General features: G+C 49.5%; 1 protein-coding gene across 1 annotated transcript in view; it reads left to right on the top strand.

The window, feature by feature from the left end:
* The window catches only part of SMC2 (structural maintenance of chromosomes 2), a 380,518-nt gene that overhangs the window by 113,982 nt on the left and 248,679 nt on the right, over positions 1 to 17,857 (top strand). The window contains exon 9 of the mRNA XM_086962048.1: positions 12,208 to 12,357. Coding sequence (XP_086818174.1) covers positions 12,208 to 12,357 — 150 coding nt within the window. The remainder of the gene's footprint in view (positions 1 to 12,207; positions 12,358 to 17,857) is intronic.

A 17,857-nucleotide genomic window follows, 5' to 3' on the forward strand; every position in this document is an offset into this window, starting at 1 on the left:
GTTTTCCTTGTTTCGGTGGGGATCCAGCGAAATGTTTTTCTGAGCATGCGAAGAATGTTAAAGCAGGAAGAGGATACGGCGCTGACTTGTCTGTTCATTGAGAGTGAAGAATCCAGGATGACGCCAAGGTTCCGTGCGTGGTCTGTCGGGATGGGAGCATTTCCGAGGGCTTCCGGCCACCAGGAGTCGTCCCATGCAGAGGGGGAATTACCTAAGATGAGGACTTCTGTTTTGTCTGAGTTAAGTTTCAGACGGCTTTGTTTCATCCATTCGGCGACTTCTTTCATTCCTTCGTGTAGGTTAGTTTTAGCGGTGCTGGGGTCCTTGGTGAGAGATAGGATTAGTTGAGTGTCATCCGCGTAAGAGATGATGTTGAGGTTGTGTTGGCGGGCGATGGCCGCGAGGGGGCTCATGTATACGTTGAAGAGGGTGGGACTGAGTGAGGATCCTTGTGGTACGCCGCAGATGATTTCAGAGGGCTCAGACTTGAATGGTGGGAGGCGGACTCTCTGGGTTCTTCCGGTGAGGAACGAGGTGATCCATTCCAGAGCCTTTCCTTGGATTCCGATGTCCTTGAGGCGCTGTAGAAGGGTGCTGTGGCAGACTGTGTCGAAGGCTGCTGAGAGGTCGAGGAGGATGAGGGCGACTGTGTCTCCATTGTCCAGTAGAGTTCGAATGTCGTCTGTTGCTGCGATGAGGGCGGTCTCAGTGCTGTGTTTGGCTCGGAAGCCAGATTGTGAGGGGTCGAGGGATTTGTTGGCTTCGAGGAAGGTGGCGAGCTGGTTGTTGACAGCTTTCTCTATGACTTTGGCCGGGAATGGAAGAAGCGAGATGGGGCGGTAATTTTTGAGTTCGGTGGGGTCCGCTGTGGGTTTTTTCAGAAGGGCGGTGAGTTCAGCGTGTTTCCAGTCTTCCGGGAAGGTGGCGGAGTTGAAGGAGCAATTGATGACGTCTCGGAGGTGCGGTGCTATGACGGAGTCTGCTTTGTTGAAGATGTGGTGAGGGCATGGGTCTGTGGGGGATCCAGAGTGGATGGAATTCATCAGGCGGATGGTGTCCTCAGTGGAGATTGGGTTCCAGGCGTTAAGGGTGTTAACGGGGGGAGGATGGTCAGCTGGTGGTAGGGTGGGTTGGCTTCCGGGTTGGTTGTCAAAGCTGTTGTGGATGTCAGCAATCTTGTTGTGAAAAAAAGAGGCTAGAGAATCGCAGAGGGTTTGAGAGGGGGTGATGTCGTTGGAGTTGGTCGAGGGGTTGGAAAATTCCTTGACGATGTTGAAAAGTTCCTTGCTGTTGTGGGCGTTGTTGTCGAGTCGATCCTTGAATGCTGTTTTCTTGGCTTTTCGGATCAGTTGGTGGTGAGTGCGGGTGGCGCTTTTGAAGGCGTCCTTGGTGATGGTGGTTGGGTCTTTTTTCCAGGCCTTTTCAAGGGAGCGGCACAGTTTCTTGGACTTTTTGAGGTCATCGTTGAACCATGAAGCCTTCTTGTTGCCAAGTTTGTGTTGACGTTTTTTCAGTGGTGCTAAGGTGTCGGCGGTGTTGGATAGCCAAAGGGTGAGGTTGGAGGCGGCTTCGTTGGCGTTAGAGGAGAGGGCTGGGGAGGTTCGAAGGAGCGATGTGGAGATCTGATCCGTGGTGATTTTGTTCCAGTTTCTTTGTAGAGTTGGTTGGAGGTGGTTGATGGGTTTCGGCTTGTTGTAGGTGAAGTGAACGCAGCTGTGGTCAGTCCAGAGGAGATCTGTGGTGTGGCTGAAGGAGACGTGGTTGCTGGAGGTGAAGATTGGGTCGAGTGTGTGGCCTGCGATGTGGGTGGGGGTAGTGACCAGTTGTTTAAGTCCGAGGTTGGCTAGGTTGTCCAAGAGGGTGGCAGTGTTGCGGTCGATGATCTTTTCAAGGTGGAAGTTGAGGTCTCCCAGAAGGATGTAGTCTTTGGAGGGGAGCGCGTGTGGGGTGATGAAGTCCGTGATGTCTTCACTGAATTTTGCGCGGGGTCCTGGTGGTCTGTAGAGGAGGGTGCCTCTGAGTGTGGTCTTGGGGTCGATGTGGATCTGGAAATGAAGGTGTTCGGAGTTGGCGAGGTTGGTGTCCGAGCTGGTTGAGATGCGGATTGATTTCTTATGGACGATAGCTATTCCTCCTCCTGTATGGTCGGTGCGGTCCTTGCGTGTGATCTTATAGTCTTCTGGGATGGCAATGGCGATGTCAGGGGCGGAGGAAGCGTTCATCCATGTTTCTGTTAGGAAGGCGACGTCTGGAGAGATGGTGTCTAGTAGATTCCAGAGGTCGATGGCGTGTCTGTGGACCGATCGGGTGTTGAGGAGGATGCATTCTAGGTGGTTGGGGTCGGGAGTCTGTGGAGTGGTCTTAGCGGGGATGTTGTCAGTGCCGCTAAATTTGCAGGATCGGCAGGTGAACGGTCCATGGGTGTGTCCAGGGGCGGCTTGGAAGCAGTTGGGGGCGCGGCCGGGGTTAAGGGCTAGGAGGGTGGCGGCATCGTAGGAAACGCGGGGGGGCTGGGCAGCGCGAGGGGCAGGGGGTCTGGCGCTGGGCGCGGTCCAGGCGCGGACGGGCGTAGACGGGCTTACCTTTGGCGCACCTTCGGCGCGGGTTGGGCGCGGACGCTGCGCGTGAATGCTGCGCGCGGGAGCAACTGTCATATATGGGTGGTGGAAGGGGAGGGGCGAGGGCGTCTCAGCTGGGAGGCGGGGCGGGCTAGGTTGCAGGACAACAACAACAAAATGGAGGGCGCTTGGGGGAAGAGTGGAAAAGATCAGCAAAGTCGCGCTGGCAATGTGGAAAGACAGAAATAAAATAATATGCAAGTCGGCATACACAACAAATCAGCACAAAGCACAATGAGGGCGTTTGGGGAAAAGTCGAAGAGCAGCAGAGTCGCGCTGGCAAATTGAAATGACACGCCTATTAAACAAAATGCTAAGCGGCATAAACAGCGCACAGCAGGCAGTACAGTGAGCACAAATGTCAGCACAATGCAAAGCACAAAGCACAACGCGTTAGGAAAATGATACCGGGCCAAAGGGAGCGACCACTCGGCTGTGAAGCGTAGAGTGAGTCACGCTGCTTCTAGGTAACGGAGCGCTTTTAGCTTTGTGGGAGGGCGTCTCAGCTGGGAGGCGGGGCGGGCTAGGTTGCAGGACAACAACAACAAAATGGAGGGCGCTTGGGGGAAGAGTGGAAAAGATCAGCAAAGTCGCGCTGGCAATGTGGAAAGACACAGAAATAAAATAATATGCAAGTCGGCATACACAACAAATCAGCACAAAGCACAATGAGGGCGTTTGGGGAAAAGTCGAAGAGCAGCAGAGTCGCGCTGGCAAATTGAAATGACACGCCTATTAAACAAAATGCTAAGCGGCATAAACAGCGCACAGCAGGCAGTACAGTGAGCACAAATGTCAGCACAATGCAAAGCACAAAGCACAACGCGTTAGGAAAATAATACCGGGCCAAAGGGAGCGACCACTCAGCTCCTATGAGCAAACTAAAACTGGTCGCCTCCACAGTCTTTCCCCCCCCCCCCCCCCCCCCCTTCACCAACCTCATTAATGCGTCTCTTGCTCTAGGCACCGTCCCAATTAACTGTGAAAAAGCCACAGTCCGCGTGCTTCTCAAAAAGCCCCGCCTCGATCTCACCGACCTGTCTAACTTTAGACCTATCTCTCTCCTCCCGTCCATCAGCAAAGTGGCCGAGAAAATAGTCAACCACCAACTCTCCCTCTTCCTTGAATCCAACAACCTCCTGCGCCAATCCCAGACAGGGTTTAGACCGGGACAGGGAACGGATACCGCACTCCTAGCCGTGGTCGAAGAGGCAAGAACCATCATAGATGCGGGAGGATCAGTGGCAGTGATCCTCCTAGATCTGAGTGCTGCCTTCGACACAGTGGATCATGCCATCCTTATCCACCGTCTTAGCATGGCAGGAATCTCCGGCACCGCCCTGTCCTGGATCAAATCCTTCCTAGAAGGCAGAACCTTCCGGGTGACCGACGGCACAGTTCACTCCAGTGCTCTCCCCCTCCAGTGTGGGGTCCCTCAGGGCTCCTCCCCGAGCCCCACACTTTTTAACGTCTACATGTCTCCCCTCGAAGACATCATAACTCCATTCGGCATAAAAACAGTTATGTACGCCGACGATACCCAGCTGGTAGTCTCCATAAACCAGTCGACCAAATGTCTGGACAACTAGTCATCCGGCCTCCAGAATATCTCTCAATGGATGTGCGATTCGCGTCAAACTAAACGGAGAGAAATCCGCGATCCTTCTTCTGGGAGACCCACGCAGACTCCCCCCTTCCCTCTCCTGGCCACCCTGTATGGGATCACCCCCCACCCCTAAGACCGAAGTCAAAAGCCTAGGTATCTGTTGGACCAAGACCTCAACTTTAAAGTCCAGGCCAGAAAAACCGCCGGCACATGCTTCAGCCTTATTCAGACAGCTCGAAAAATTCTCCACTTAATCCCCTTTCAGTCCAGGAAACTGCTCATACAGGGGCTAGTTAATTCCAGACTAGACTACGGAAATGCCCTTTACCTAGGTGCTCCCGCATCGGTCATCAACAGACTGCAATGTGCCCAAAACGCCGCTGCCAGACTCCTGACCGGGACCAAATCTAGATGCTCCGCCAAACCGGCCCTCAGATCTCTACACTGGCTCCCGATCAAGGAAAGGATCACCTTTAAGACCCTCTGCATCTCACATAAAATACTTCAAGGCAGAGGCCCGCCCATTCTGAGATCTCTCGTCAAACCACATCATTCGAACAGACAACTCAGATCAGACTCCCTCTCCTTGGCCAGTGTCCCCAGAATAAGAAAGGCCCGCTCAGGGGTACGACTGTTCTCATACAATGCGCCAAAGCTGTGGAACTCCCTCCCACTCTCCATTCGAAGAGAACACAACCTACTAGCCTTCCGTAGGCAACTAAAAACGTGGCTCTTCCCATAACCCATCCCTACAACTTTCCCCCTCTGAAAGCTACAGGTTGATTGTCAGGGCTGGGACGCCCCAGGGTAGCTATGCGCTTTACAAATCTGAAATCAAATCAAATCAAATTTAGGACTCATTGCACAACTCTTACCCAGTGTCCTGACGACTTGTGTCCCATCCTTATGCAGGCTATCCAGAATGGTCTTGATGCAGCAAAATTTACAATCTGCCTGTGTTTTGGACACCACAGATTGTGTAGAAAGGGCAATTGGCACCAGTGTTGCTCTTAGGAGACATGCCTAGATGAGGTCCTCTGGTTTCCACATTAATGGACGTTTTTTTCAATGGCTCATCTTTATTGTGAGCAGGCAGATTTAGCCCTTGGGCTCTTTAGAAAATTGAATGGTCAAGGCGCGCTCATTTGGGCTGTCCACCCTTCTATGTCATCTGAACCAACCGTTTTGCTCCCTCAGTGGCTATAGTAGGGGCTTCCAATATCTCCATCAAGCGTGCCTAGAAAATCCAGCAGCTTTTTTGTGGCTGTGGTACCATACGACCAGGTGGCCAACAGGGGTGGCATGCAGCACAGTCATCCACCCCTCCTGCTGCCTCAAAACCTCTTTAGCTTGCCCTTCGAGTACACAGCCACCCTGCCGGTGACCTGATCTGATATTTTCTGCCAGGATGGCAGGTGATCACATTGGACAAGTTAGTTCTACAAATTGTCTGGCGGGTTATGCCCTACAATTCCTGGTGCCCCCTTCATCTTCCACTATCCACAGAATGGCTCACGAAGGATAATCAGTTCTTCTTGCAGCGGGAAGTGCAGCAGGTGCATTTTCAGTTCGCTTTGCTCTTCTTTGGCCTCAGTGGTGTCTCTCTGATGTTTACAAAAGTGATGGTGGTGGTTTCTTAACATATTCGCAGGTCAGGAATCCAGTCTTCTCCCTACCTCAATAACTGGCTGTTCAAGGCAGGCGCGCCGCAGGCAGTCGTCCTCTACATCTACAATACAGCAGACCTCATTTCGTTGGGGTTTACTATAAATATGTGGTGAAATCTCAACTGACTTCTTAAGATGCTGCATTCACCGGAGCCATCCTGATCACAATGCGATTTCGTGATGCGTTTTTGTTTAAAGAGCTTGCCACATTTGATTCCACCTCTTGCTTTATCATGCCACAGGAGTACCTCAACTTGGTCATCACCTTTATGATGTGTACTTAATTTGAGCCACTGTCCTCTACGCCTTCTTGCCCTCAAAACAGTGTTCATAATCGCATTAAAATCGGTGCCGGGGGGGGGGGGGGGGGGGAGGGGGGGAGAGAGAGTAAGCTACCAGCATGTCTTGAGAACCCGAGCTTCCTTTTGAGGTCGCGCCTGAGCCAGACTTATTGTAGACGAGTAGCGATTAGAAGCCCCGCCCACTCTCTGCCCATGTTTACCATTGGCTTGTGTCATTGTCCTAAATGCTGGCTTCTAATTTATCCATAGGCTTGTTGGTCCCTCCTTAGTACCGCCTCCTCTTCATTTGTTACGAGTGTTACACGGTACATGTTATTTAGACTGTGAGCACGATTTGCTTTAATGAGGTTCTCCTACTGCCTTCTCTACTCCCCTCTCCCTCATGTTGTGCGTGCCTTCTCCCCTCCTCCCCCCGCCCGCACTCCCATTGTCCGTGCCTTCTCCCCCATCCCCCCCAAAACACTTGTGAAAACTTAATTCAGAAATGCCCTGTCCTCGTGCTCCTGCGATCCCGAGTCACACTCACCACTGGCATAGCCGAGTGTAGGGAATACTTGCGAAGCTAACGCTTCAAATATATCAGAGCCAGGAGGGCTTCGGCCCGCTATACGTCAACTAGCTCGGTTTAAATTTAAATTATCTGCTGAAGTTGCTAAGGAAGTCACGGAGCCGGGGGCTGGCAGGAAGTTCGAGTGCTGTATAGATTACTTTTGAAGAAGAGGAATCCCTTCAGCGTCTTCGGAGGAAGGAGGGGACGATAGGCGCTGGAGAACTGCGGTGGAAGACAGGCGTGCATCAGCGTCCTGAAGACAGCCGAACTCTTCTGAACACAGCCTTGCGTTCCATTAGAGTCCTCATTTTCTGAAGGGACCGTGGCATTTTGAAGAGAGTGCAGCCATTCCAGATGTGTGTTGAGACATTTGGAAAATCAAAGTATTCTTTCCTTCCAAAGAGTTTTGCCATCTAAGAGAGCCGATTCATTCCGAGGGTGTCCTGCTCTTGTGTAGTGATATTACATTTAGAATACTAGGGCTGTCCTTGCAAAGTGGGACTTCTCGTACTAAAGAGAACTTTGCGTTCTGAAGAATATTCAGGCAGAAGAGGAAGGAATATGTTCAGAAGAAAACTCTTCCTTTCCGAAGAGAACTGTACCATTCTGTGGAGAGGATGTGGCGTAATTGCCGGACCTGCTGACTGTGGAACTGGGGATCTGGGTTAGAGTCTTGGCGTCTGCTCAGCATCCCGTGATTCTTCTAATCTAATGCGCTTGAATATAAAAGAAATATTGCTGCCTTGACAGTCAAGTCTGTTGAGATGAGCATTATGCCCTCTTGGTCCTGCAGGGCTTTTCAGTTTGAGCCAGTTTACAGACCTACCACCTGAGAGGTACTGTTTTGTATCCATTTAAAAGGTGTGGGATCTGCTTGTAGAAGTATCTTATCGGTAGAACAAGTTTGGTAACACTCTTTCTGGTAACTATCGTATCTAACCGTAGATTCCTCTCCGACCTTCCTATCCTCCCTGTTCAGTGAACAGGGCTCTTTTCCAACTAAAAAGGTCTCAAGTGTAGAGATCTGCAGGCTAGTGAAAGCCAGTTTGCTGTTAGGCTGTGCAGTGGTTTGGTGGGGGTGGTGGGTGGGGGGGGGGCAGGGTAGCAACTGATGTCGGTGCTTGGAAGTGGTGCTTATGTGTGGTTCTGAGTGTCCTTTCAAGAGCTGAACAACATCTGAGCAAAGGTGCACAACGCAATCTACTGCCACTTAAGGTGTGAATGGTTATTTCCAGAACGTTGCTGAAGATTTTGAAGCATTACAGATGGTTGAATAATGTAGAATTAAGAGATATCCCACTTGATGGTGGTTTATCTCAGACTGGTGTTGTAAGTATGGCTCGAAGTGTATCCCTGTATGCCCATCTCAGGAATGTATGTAGTGTACTTAACTACGGTCGATTATTGATAGGCCCTAATTGGCCCTCACAAGCAATGCTTGACAGAGTGCAAGTTCTAGTTAACTCAGTAAACAATAACTAGTGAATGTCAGTGTTTTAAAACATTAGTTTTTATCTTATTTGAACGCCTAACTATAACGTCATTTTATACATTTGTTTTTCTCAGTCAACTACTAGGGTTTTAAAAAAATAATCTAATATCTTATTACACCAAAGCTGGCAGAAAGTTAGAACTTTAATCAAAGCGTGCTTTTTCTTATCTGGTGTTTTTGAGAAATGTGCAAATCAATCAAGGATGAATATGTGATAATTAAATGCACATTTAGTTTGAGCAGCATGATAAAGTATTACTTGAATATATTAGCAGTATTTTTTATTTTATTTTTATCTTTAAAATATCTAACATTTTCAAGCATATATGCAGTATGGTTACAGTAGCTCTAGGAGAGGAGCATCCAAATTTTACAAAGGATCCAGGGATATGAGTCTTGTGCAATACAGGGAGGGCACAAAGGAGTGATGGGGTAAAGTCTTGGGGGACTCACATCAGGGAACACAGCGTATATTCGCATTTAATCTGAGTGCTGAATGTCTTCTATACTGTTATGGATTTCTGAAGGGTTTCTACAAGGTAAATAACTACTTGAAAGGGCATCACCCCGTTCTTTAAGTGGCTATTCTGGGAGTTTTACCAACTGTGAGATATTATAAACGCAGAACACAGTGAGGGGCTAGAGGAATTAGTGGTATAATTGTGATGAATGTATAACTGCAATCCTATTGGAGTTCTTCCTTTTATTTACTATTTTAGCAAACATTGCTGCTGCCATTTTATTTGTCTTTATTGTGGTTACAATTTCTATTGTGTTCACTAGATCAGGATGTTGACTTTTAAAATCAATCTTGAAAATTGATTCATTATTTTCTAGTGTTTCTAATGAATGAGGGATTAAAGTTTCTCTAACTATCCCTGAAATTTCTCATGAGATAAATTGGTAGCAGAATCCCGGCTCACCCAAATCTTCATCAGTGAGTTGTGAGGAGGTTGCAGGCCAACTGGTTTCTGTCTCTGCTAACAAACATAAATGAAAAGGAGCATACAATTATATAATCTACATTCATATATAATTTTAAGTAAAGAGGCAGACTTGACAGATGCAGGTCTGAAGGATTCTGAAATATATTAGATTCAGGATTGGCCAGGGGGTACTCCACCGCTCGTCCTATCTTGACTTTTTACTGGCTTTCTGCTTCATTCAGCACACCTTCCTGTTTATCCTTAACCCTGATGAAATCTGATTGGACGAAACCCATTGGCTGGGCTGAAGTGCAATTGTGACAATAAATATACTTCAATGAAGTGGATGAATACTGAATTACAAGACTCCTGAGGAATTTGATTAGATATGAACAGCAAACATATGTGGATATAGAATTGCATGAAATGAATTGTAATGTTGTGAATTGAAATAAAGAGTTTATATAATTGTATGCTCCTTTTCATTTGTTTGTTGGCATTTGATTGTTTTGTGACTGCAGGGCAGTGGGGTCATGAAAAGTAGGGTATAGATAGAATACATTGCACCATAATTTTACACTAGTGCGACGCTTAATGGCCCACACTATTTCATTATATTTATTGTTTTCGGTCTCTGGTTGGCACATTGACTGATTCCTGAGTGCCAGGGGTCTAGAAAACCAAACTCCGATATTTTACATTAATCTGGAAAACCTATTGGGTTTACGGTCTCTATTGCTTGCTCCTTCCATCTTGCAACCAGCCAAGTAGGCAGTCATTAATAATCCTCGGCTCTTGGGCAAAGCAAGAAGTGTTTATTGCCCACAAGTGCCAGGGCAGTTGTCATCTATCACGTATGGCTATAAAATGTAATGGGGCCAGTGCAGCTAACAACTGTGACAATAGTGATCATGCCATATTTAAATAAAGGCTTGCAAAAATATAAGATCCATACATCTATTTACAAATTAAAATGCCATTAACGAACAAAATGTAAAGTGAAGTTAAAGTTCAGGAGTGTCAGCGGCTACAACACAAACTAAAATAACATGAATTCCCTCTTTAAGGTACTACCTTAAGCTTAACTTTCACCCTCCTCATTCTCACTTACAATTAACTCCCAACCCTAGAATGCACGACTTCCAACTGCAAATGTTACACACACAGTGTTTTGTCATGATGTACAAGTGCTCATCTTCTCCAACGAGAAGACGGAGACATCCACATTATCACGGACAAATGCCTTTATCTGCAATTCAGTGCAGGAAGTATTATAGCATACTGCCATGTAATGAGCACACCATAATGTACCATTACACCTCAAGACTAACTAGAAAATGAGCACAGATTTCCATAATCTTTTACAGAGCACTCAAGTTTCTAAATAGAGCCATTATGCAACCTCTTGCACACACATCCATGTTCGGTCTCTCGTTAGCATCTCTAGTTTCTCGTCCACAAATTATCATTGGTTGGGAGGTAAGGTGAAATGAGCGTGGCAGTGGGAGGGAGCAAAGCTTAAGGCGATAACTAGGGAATCTCATTACTTTTGATGCTTTACAAACACACCCCTCCCCTCCCCTCCCCTCCTCTCCCCTCCTCCTCTCCTCTCCTCTCCTCTCCTCTCCTCTCCTCTCCTCTCCTCTCCTCTCCCCTCCTCTCCTCTCCTCTCCCCTCCCCTCCCCTCCCCCCCTCCCCTCCCCTCCTCTCTCCTCTCTCCTCCCCAGAGAATCTTAATAGAAATGTTTGCTTAAAAAAAATAACTGTTTGGACATTCTGTTAATTATACTGCTGTATATATGCTGCCTCAACTTCAAATTCTCTCCCAACACCATCCTCCTAGAGTAGGCATTGCCTGCTCCATCTGGCTACTCCATGAATACCAAAGCCTATAAATGAAGTATTTTGAAATAGGTATTTCTTCCTGTGCTTTTACGGATAACAGCAATATGAGATACAATGCTTGCCATACAGACCCCGGAGAACTTGCCTGTGCCTTCTACCAAAATCATTTTTTTTTCACTGACTTGCTTGCCTACTTTTAGTCTTCAAATATATTTAGTAACCCCCAAAACACCATTAAATATACAGTTTTCTCTTAACCTTGTGGAGTTGGCCATGTGAGCTTTCCAACACATTTCTTGCGCTGTTTGCAAAATGTACTTTTTACACATTGATTGACTGCATTTGTTTTGTCATTTGCCAACTATTTAAGGTAGGCATGGAAAACATGTGGGAAAGGCTTAGAGCCTCAGCAAAGGGTGGTGTGGCAAAATAGGTCAATGCTCCCCCTTACATACTCCGAGTGTGGGTTTATCCTCCTTTTCACAAAGTGAGTCACTTCAGATTGCTTTTACCAGACCTCAGCGAGGCATGGACGGTGATGCATCCCAAATTGGTGCATGGGGTTTGTTGAAGAATCCAGAGCTTCAAAAGTTGGTGTACTTGGCCTGGATTATGTGCTACCCTGCTACTCTGTTCTTTTGTCTTCATGTCTTGTTTTTTCCTTGACTAGGCTTGGCAATCTGAGTCCACTGGAAGCGCTCTATGTTTTTACTGACATTCAAAAGCAGTGTACAGGGTTCTTCTAATTGTCAGGGGGTTGAAAGGAACCCTAAGTGTACCCCATCCTTATTAGGAGGTTGCTCTTGTGCTATAATGGATATTGGAGGAATGAGGGAAATGGTTTCAAGTTCAGGTCCACAGGCCTTCTTTCTTGTACCCCTGGATGGGAGAGTTTCTACCAGGCCCAGGGCCCAGAGACTGGGGCACCTAAGTGCCATCGGTCCTAAAAGAAACTAAGCCACAAAATCCTGAATGTTGAGATCTGAGCTACATATGGAAAGACTAATGGTGTTCTTTCTTGAACTGCAAAGTGTGCCAGGAAGCATTTTCACTCCTAATAGGATTAAAATGTACACAACTGGTAGACTTCCCCCCAGTGAAACTGCCTGAGATAAAAAGATCAGAACGATTTTTCCAGGTAAATCTATTTTTTTTTCCTCTCAAGATCTGATGAAATATTCCTTGAATCTATTTGCTACAGGAAATTGGTGGTGTACTCCGTGGATTGGAAGAAGCTCTAACAGAAGTCCAGAGAGAAGACACAAAAGCTCAGAGTGCCCTTGATCTTAAAAAGCAAAATATGAAAGGGGAAGAAAAGAAGCGTAAAGAACTAGTGAAAAGCATGGAAGAGGTAAATAATTGCTTCTGCCCTTAGGCAAAAATATTAACAGGTGTGCAAGTGAAAAATAAGAATCTGTTTTGATCTTTGAGGTTTGCCCTGAGTTCTAAAGGGGTGGTGATCCCCTTCTCATTTACTAAGACTATGAGTGTGTATATCTAAGTCCCTATTCCACTGAGTTGTGTCTGGTTCTTTTTGCACAGAGGGTCTTGTGCAAAAAGAACCAGACATTAGTCTGTGGAATAGGTACTCACACCTGGGACTTGAGGCTCTAATTACTGTGTGCTCAGTGAGAGTGTGATAGATGTAGACAGGCAGACAGAAGATGGGTAGGCCAATATTAAAATAGACAGGTAAGCTCCTCACCACGGGTATCTCAGTGGTGCAATACATACCTCTGCTGTACCTGTTTCCAGTGAAATATAGATCGGCTGTGTGCAGGTGGTGTGAGGTAAATCTGCTGACTTAGTTTGCTGAGGGTTCAGTGAGATATCAGCAAGCTTAGATGGGAATAATGCCCCGTCAGTGGGGCATTGCTTTGATAACTCCACCAGGCAGGGGAATTTATACAGTTTTTGACATACGAGATAGAGGTCTGCTTTCTGAATTGAGGAAAAAATAAGTCTGCAGAGCCAAAAATGGCTGTGATCACGGTGGCTAGGAGACCTGTTATAATGCACCTCTTTCTAAAAGGGTGCAACTGTGTTCCTTTCTTAGCTCTTGTGTTTCAGAACTCTGTCCTCGAGACTGCAGAGACAGGTGGGTATTCCTCTTGTCACTTTCACTAATGCATATATTTATCTGCATGCAAAGCCAGGACTCTGCTTCTTCTTGCTAAAATTGGAGTTGCATAGAGTTGAAATTAGGGTCTGCTTCCCTGCAGTTTATGCTTGTTGAAGGAGAGACACTCAAATGAGGCTTAGACTATTGTCAGGTTGCAAAGAGACCGTCCCTAACATTCTGATCCTTTGGTAGTGTTGCCTTGCTGCCAGAGTTGTAGACTAAGCAGAGTTTACTGGTCTGTTTCTGTGGACATATGCCTGACCAGGTTTGTACACATTTTGGAACGAGTTAGGAGCCTGTAGAACTGTGTTTTACTCCATCTTTTTATAAGAAAAGATGCACGTTTCAGCCTCCTGTGCTTGGGCCAGAAATACATAAGGATAAAAGCATACATGCACACATACCTTAATTTGTGGTCTTGGTTCTCCACAATGGTTAGGAATCCCTACATCCAGAGTCAACTTGATTTGCTTCCTGGTCCCGGAGGCACCATGAGCTTAATTTATGTTTTTTTTAATAAAAGGAAAAGGGGGTGAGGTTGTGCTATAAGTTTGTTATGTAACTTAAGACAGCAGGCATTGTGTGATAGTTGCATTAATTACATTGCACATTCTAAAAACAATATCTGATAGACTACTAGCCACAGATTCCTTCACGTAGAATTATCCCTAGGCGTGAACTGGATCTGGAAACTTATTTGCCACAGCATCCCTGTGCGCCGGGGCGACATCACACGACTCCGACCATGCGTCATTCGCGTACGTGATGTCAGCGAGGTCACATAAGACCCGCCCCGTGCGCCTACTGCAGTTTTTTTTCGTTTTCCGCATGCAACGCGGATCCGGTACTTGCTACAGGCTTGTATTGGCCCTCTTTTTTCCTTCCATTGTCCCTTCTTTTTGTGGAACAGTGTGTGAATGCATTCGGGCTTCAAGACTTGCAAGTCGTGTGGGCGTCTTATGTCGGCGGGGGATCCTCACCTCATTTGTATGTGGTGTTTAGGGGAGGATCACGGCACTGCGGATTGTGAGGCATGCCAACAGTTGAAGCCGAAGTCACGGCGGGAACGCCGGATGAAACTTCTTTCGGCTCGTCTTTCCAGGTCGACGTCCTGCCCTCTCTCTGCTTCAGATACTGCTGTGGTAGTAGTCCTCGCCCTTCTCAGATGTCATGTGAGCGCCGCTCTCCGGTGGGTAAGTGTCGCAGTTTGTCCCCGGGGGCTGGTTTTCGGCCTGCCGGGGGCATGGACTCTCCACGAGTGATGCGGCCCGCGTGTCGTCCTCTCCACCGATTCCTGGTGTTGGGGCGTCGAGAGTCCAAATTGAGACATACGCGGTGGCTTATCAGGCCTCGCTGGCATCTCCTCCTCCTTCCTCTCCTGGGCCGTCGGCGGATCCCTCTCCGTGCGCAGGGCCCTCCGCGGTACTGCCGGTGGCTCTGGCGCCGACTGCTTCGGATCCAGGCTTGAAGGATGGGGTGCTGTTGGGGTGTGGCTCCTCCGGGGAACCTCCTTCAGGCCACAGCGTCTCTGCCTCGCTGCCAACTCCTGCGGGAGTCCCTGTGGTGTCGCGGGAGGTCGCTGGGGCTCGGGTCGCATCCCCGAGCCCCTCTCGATCCTTTGACAAGGTGGTCCTGTCTAAGGCCGAGGTGATGCCGCTACGGCGCTGGCAACAGTTGGACCATGCTGGGCGAAAGGGGTCGGTGAACCCTCTTCGTCCCGCTGTGGGTCGATGCTGGGTGAGGACCCCGCGTCCCTCTCCGGGCCAGTCTCGTCCCTCCCCACATGCGGCGGCCTCGTCGGAGGGCGAGTCGGAGGTTGAATCATCCCTGGTACCCCCACATGGGTTGCCGATCGATCTCCGTCTCATTCTGGGCCGCGGCTGGCGGAAGGCTTCGTTTCACTCCCCAGGCCCCCCTCATTCCCCCTCGCAGGTGGCTGCCTCGGCGTGGGCCAGGTCGGCGTCGTTCCGGAACCGGTTCGGCTCCAGCTCCACTCCGGTCTCCGGTGCGGGGTGACTTGGAGGAGCCTTGTCCGGTGACGCCGGATAGTGCCCATGTCCTGCCTCAGGCAGCGGACTCTACGGCTCCGCGCAGGGGTCATACCACGGATTCATCTTCGGATGTTCCTCCTTCTCCGGAGGCATGCTGTTTATTGGTGTCTTGGTGTCCTCCTCCCCGGAGACTGGTCGCGGTGTGGTGTCTTTTTCACCAACGTCGAAGGGCGGCTCCCCGCCCTTCCTGAGGCTGAGGTGTTTGTCGAAAGAGCAGCAGGTCCCTCATTCTTCGGCTCTTCCTGACTTCCAGGTCTGGCCCTTGCCCGTCCCGCTTGGCCTCGGGGACGGCCGCCTTAGTTTGCAGCCGTCGCCCACGGAGGAGCTGCTTTCTCCTCCGCAGGGGCCCTATGGAGGCGGGTGCGGGCTTCACTAAAGCGGTGTCCACGGGTGTGGGCATTCTGCGCATGGATGAGCCGGTTGCTCACTTTCCGGGGGACCATCTTTTGGAGGTCCTCCACCACGGCTCTGGTGGGAGGGAAATCTTACTTTCCTTTGAAGGTTCGCTCCTTTCTTCCTTAACGGGGGCTTGAAGGCATCCTGCCTCAGGAGACCCGGTGCCTCAGCATATTCTGCACCGGCACCTACCGGCGCCAGGTGACCCGATGTATCTTTCCCTTCACCCCTCGGCCGCCAGCCCCCTTCTGCGGTCTGCTTTTTCCTCCCTACTGCCACTGTTTACTCCGCCGTCCCGGGAAGCCTGCTGGCTGGACTCTTGGGGCCCAATATGTTCGCCTCGACCAGCGCTGCCCTGCGGGCCCTTAACACCTTGTGTGTTCTGGCTTGGGCCTCCTCTTGTTTGTGGGACTAGGCTGAGTCTCTGAGATCAGCAGCGTCCCAGGAGACTGGTCAGGTGGACTTGCAGCATCATGCGTTGGATGGCCGCGAGTTTGTGGCGTTTATTCTTCGCTCCGCTCTGGACATCTGAGGTGCTGGGCTGGGCCATGGCTTCCTCAATCGCTCTCCGTCGCCATGCTTGGCTTCGGGACGGAGTATTCCCTGAGAATATTCGGGTGCGACTCATCGACCTTCCGTTTGATGGCAGCCTGTTGTTCCATGCCCCAGCCGACTCCGCCATCAAAAGGCTCTTGGAAGGGCTCTGTCCCTCCTCCTCCGCCTCCGCCTTATCCTCCTCCTCCGTCCCCTCCTCAGTGACTCCGGAGTTGGGCTGATTCTGGGTTTTCCTAGGCCGGTTGTTCTGGCTGTGGAGTGTGTTTTCTGGCCATTTGCGTCCTTCCTTGGGACTTTGGCATTGTTGGCTGCTGGATGGCCCCTTTGTTGATTATGAGTGTCTGTTCTGCCCGAGTTGTTGCACAGACTTGGACCTGAGATTAGGCCTTCTGCTTTGCTTGGGCTGCTTGTCAAGCCTTCCGCAGGGTTTTTTTCCCCGTGGCTCTTTTGTTTTTCCTCTGCTGCAAAAGTTCTTCCAAAGAGGGTTCCCAAGATGGGACTTAACGTACCCTATGTGGGGTAGTGGTTGCTGTCATATGACTTGCACTCTGCTAGGGGGTTCTGGGCGCCTTTGGATGCCTGTTATTCATGGCGTTTATGTAGATTTCTTTTTGCTTCTTGAGGTTGTGTGCGCGGCCACTCGTAGTGGTGTGCTCTGGCATCTCCTCCTCTCCCTGTTCCTCTCCTAAGGTCTGGGATGATCCTATATTCTCCCTTGCCAGGCGCCGCCTACTCGGCCTTCCTGAGGCCTTGGGCTGTTCTTCTTGATTCTGGTGGCTTTTTCCTGCCGCGCTGTTCGGGCTGGCAGGTTGCGCCCCATCTAGAGTGAGTTTGCCTTCTTTTCACTAGTTTCTTTGGGTCCTCTAGGCTTCTTCTTCCTCTTTTCCTGTCTTGGCATTGGGCGGAAGCTATTTTGCCTTGTGGGGAAGTGGGTTCTTTCGGCCTCCGTCCTTGCCTTTGGTTCCTCTGCTGTGAGTGTACGGGCCTCTTCAGCCTTCTTCTCCCTCCTACATCCTCTTGGGGTCAGTAGGGTTCTGCTTGTGAGAGTTCCCATTGCTGGCAGGGACTAGGTTCTACCTGGTCTGCAGATCTGGTCCCTGGTGGGGCCTTCTGTTCTGTATTGGCTGGTGGGGTCCTTTCGCAGACCCTTCTTCCCAGGGGGTATTGCTAGGGTATCTATTCTACGTGAAGAAATCTGCGGCTAGTAGTCTATCAGATGTTCGAGTTACTTACCTTCAGTAACAATGTATCTGGTAGAGACGATTGTAGCTGCAGATTCCTTCACGGCCTGCCCTTCCTCCCCGTATTGCCAGGACCCTTGGGTTGGTCTTCGGTACTCTCCTCTCTGTGCGGGGCTGTGTCTCCTGTGAGTGCCCTTTTCTGTTCTTGACGGGTGGCTCCGTCTGGGGGCGGTTTTTTTCTCCCTGGTTCTTTAGAGGATGGAGTTCCGGTGCCCTGCTGCTCTGGCTATTCCAGGTTTGGGGGCATTGCTTTCTATCCCTGTCCTCCCCTCCCCTCCCTCCCTCCCTCTCTTCCTTCCATTGCTATCCTCTGATTAAGGGTCATCTGGCCATGTCTTACCCTTGTCCCTTGTGGGTGGTTGCCCTCTATGTTTGGGTGGCTTGGAGGTTTGTTGTCCCTATCTGTCTTGGGACTGGTCCCCTTCCTTGCTCAGGATGGGAGTGGTAGGTTTCCTATGTTTGCCATGAATTTTACGCATGTTCCTT

This window comes from Lissotriton vulgaris, chromosome 3_1 (genome assembly GCF_964263255.1).
Source record: "Lissotriton vulgaris chromosome 3_1, aLisVul1.2, whole genome shotgun sequence".
Lineage (NCBI taxonomy): Eukaryota > Metazoa > Chordata > Amphibia > Caudata > Salamandridae > Lissotriton > Lissotriton vulgaris.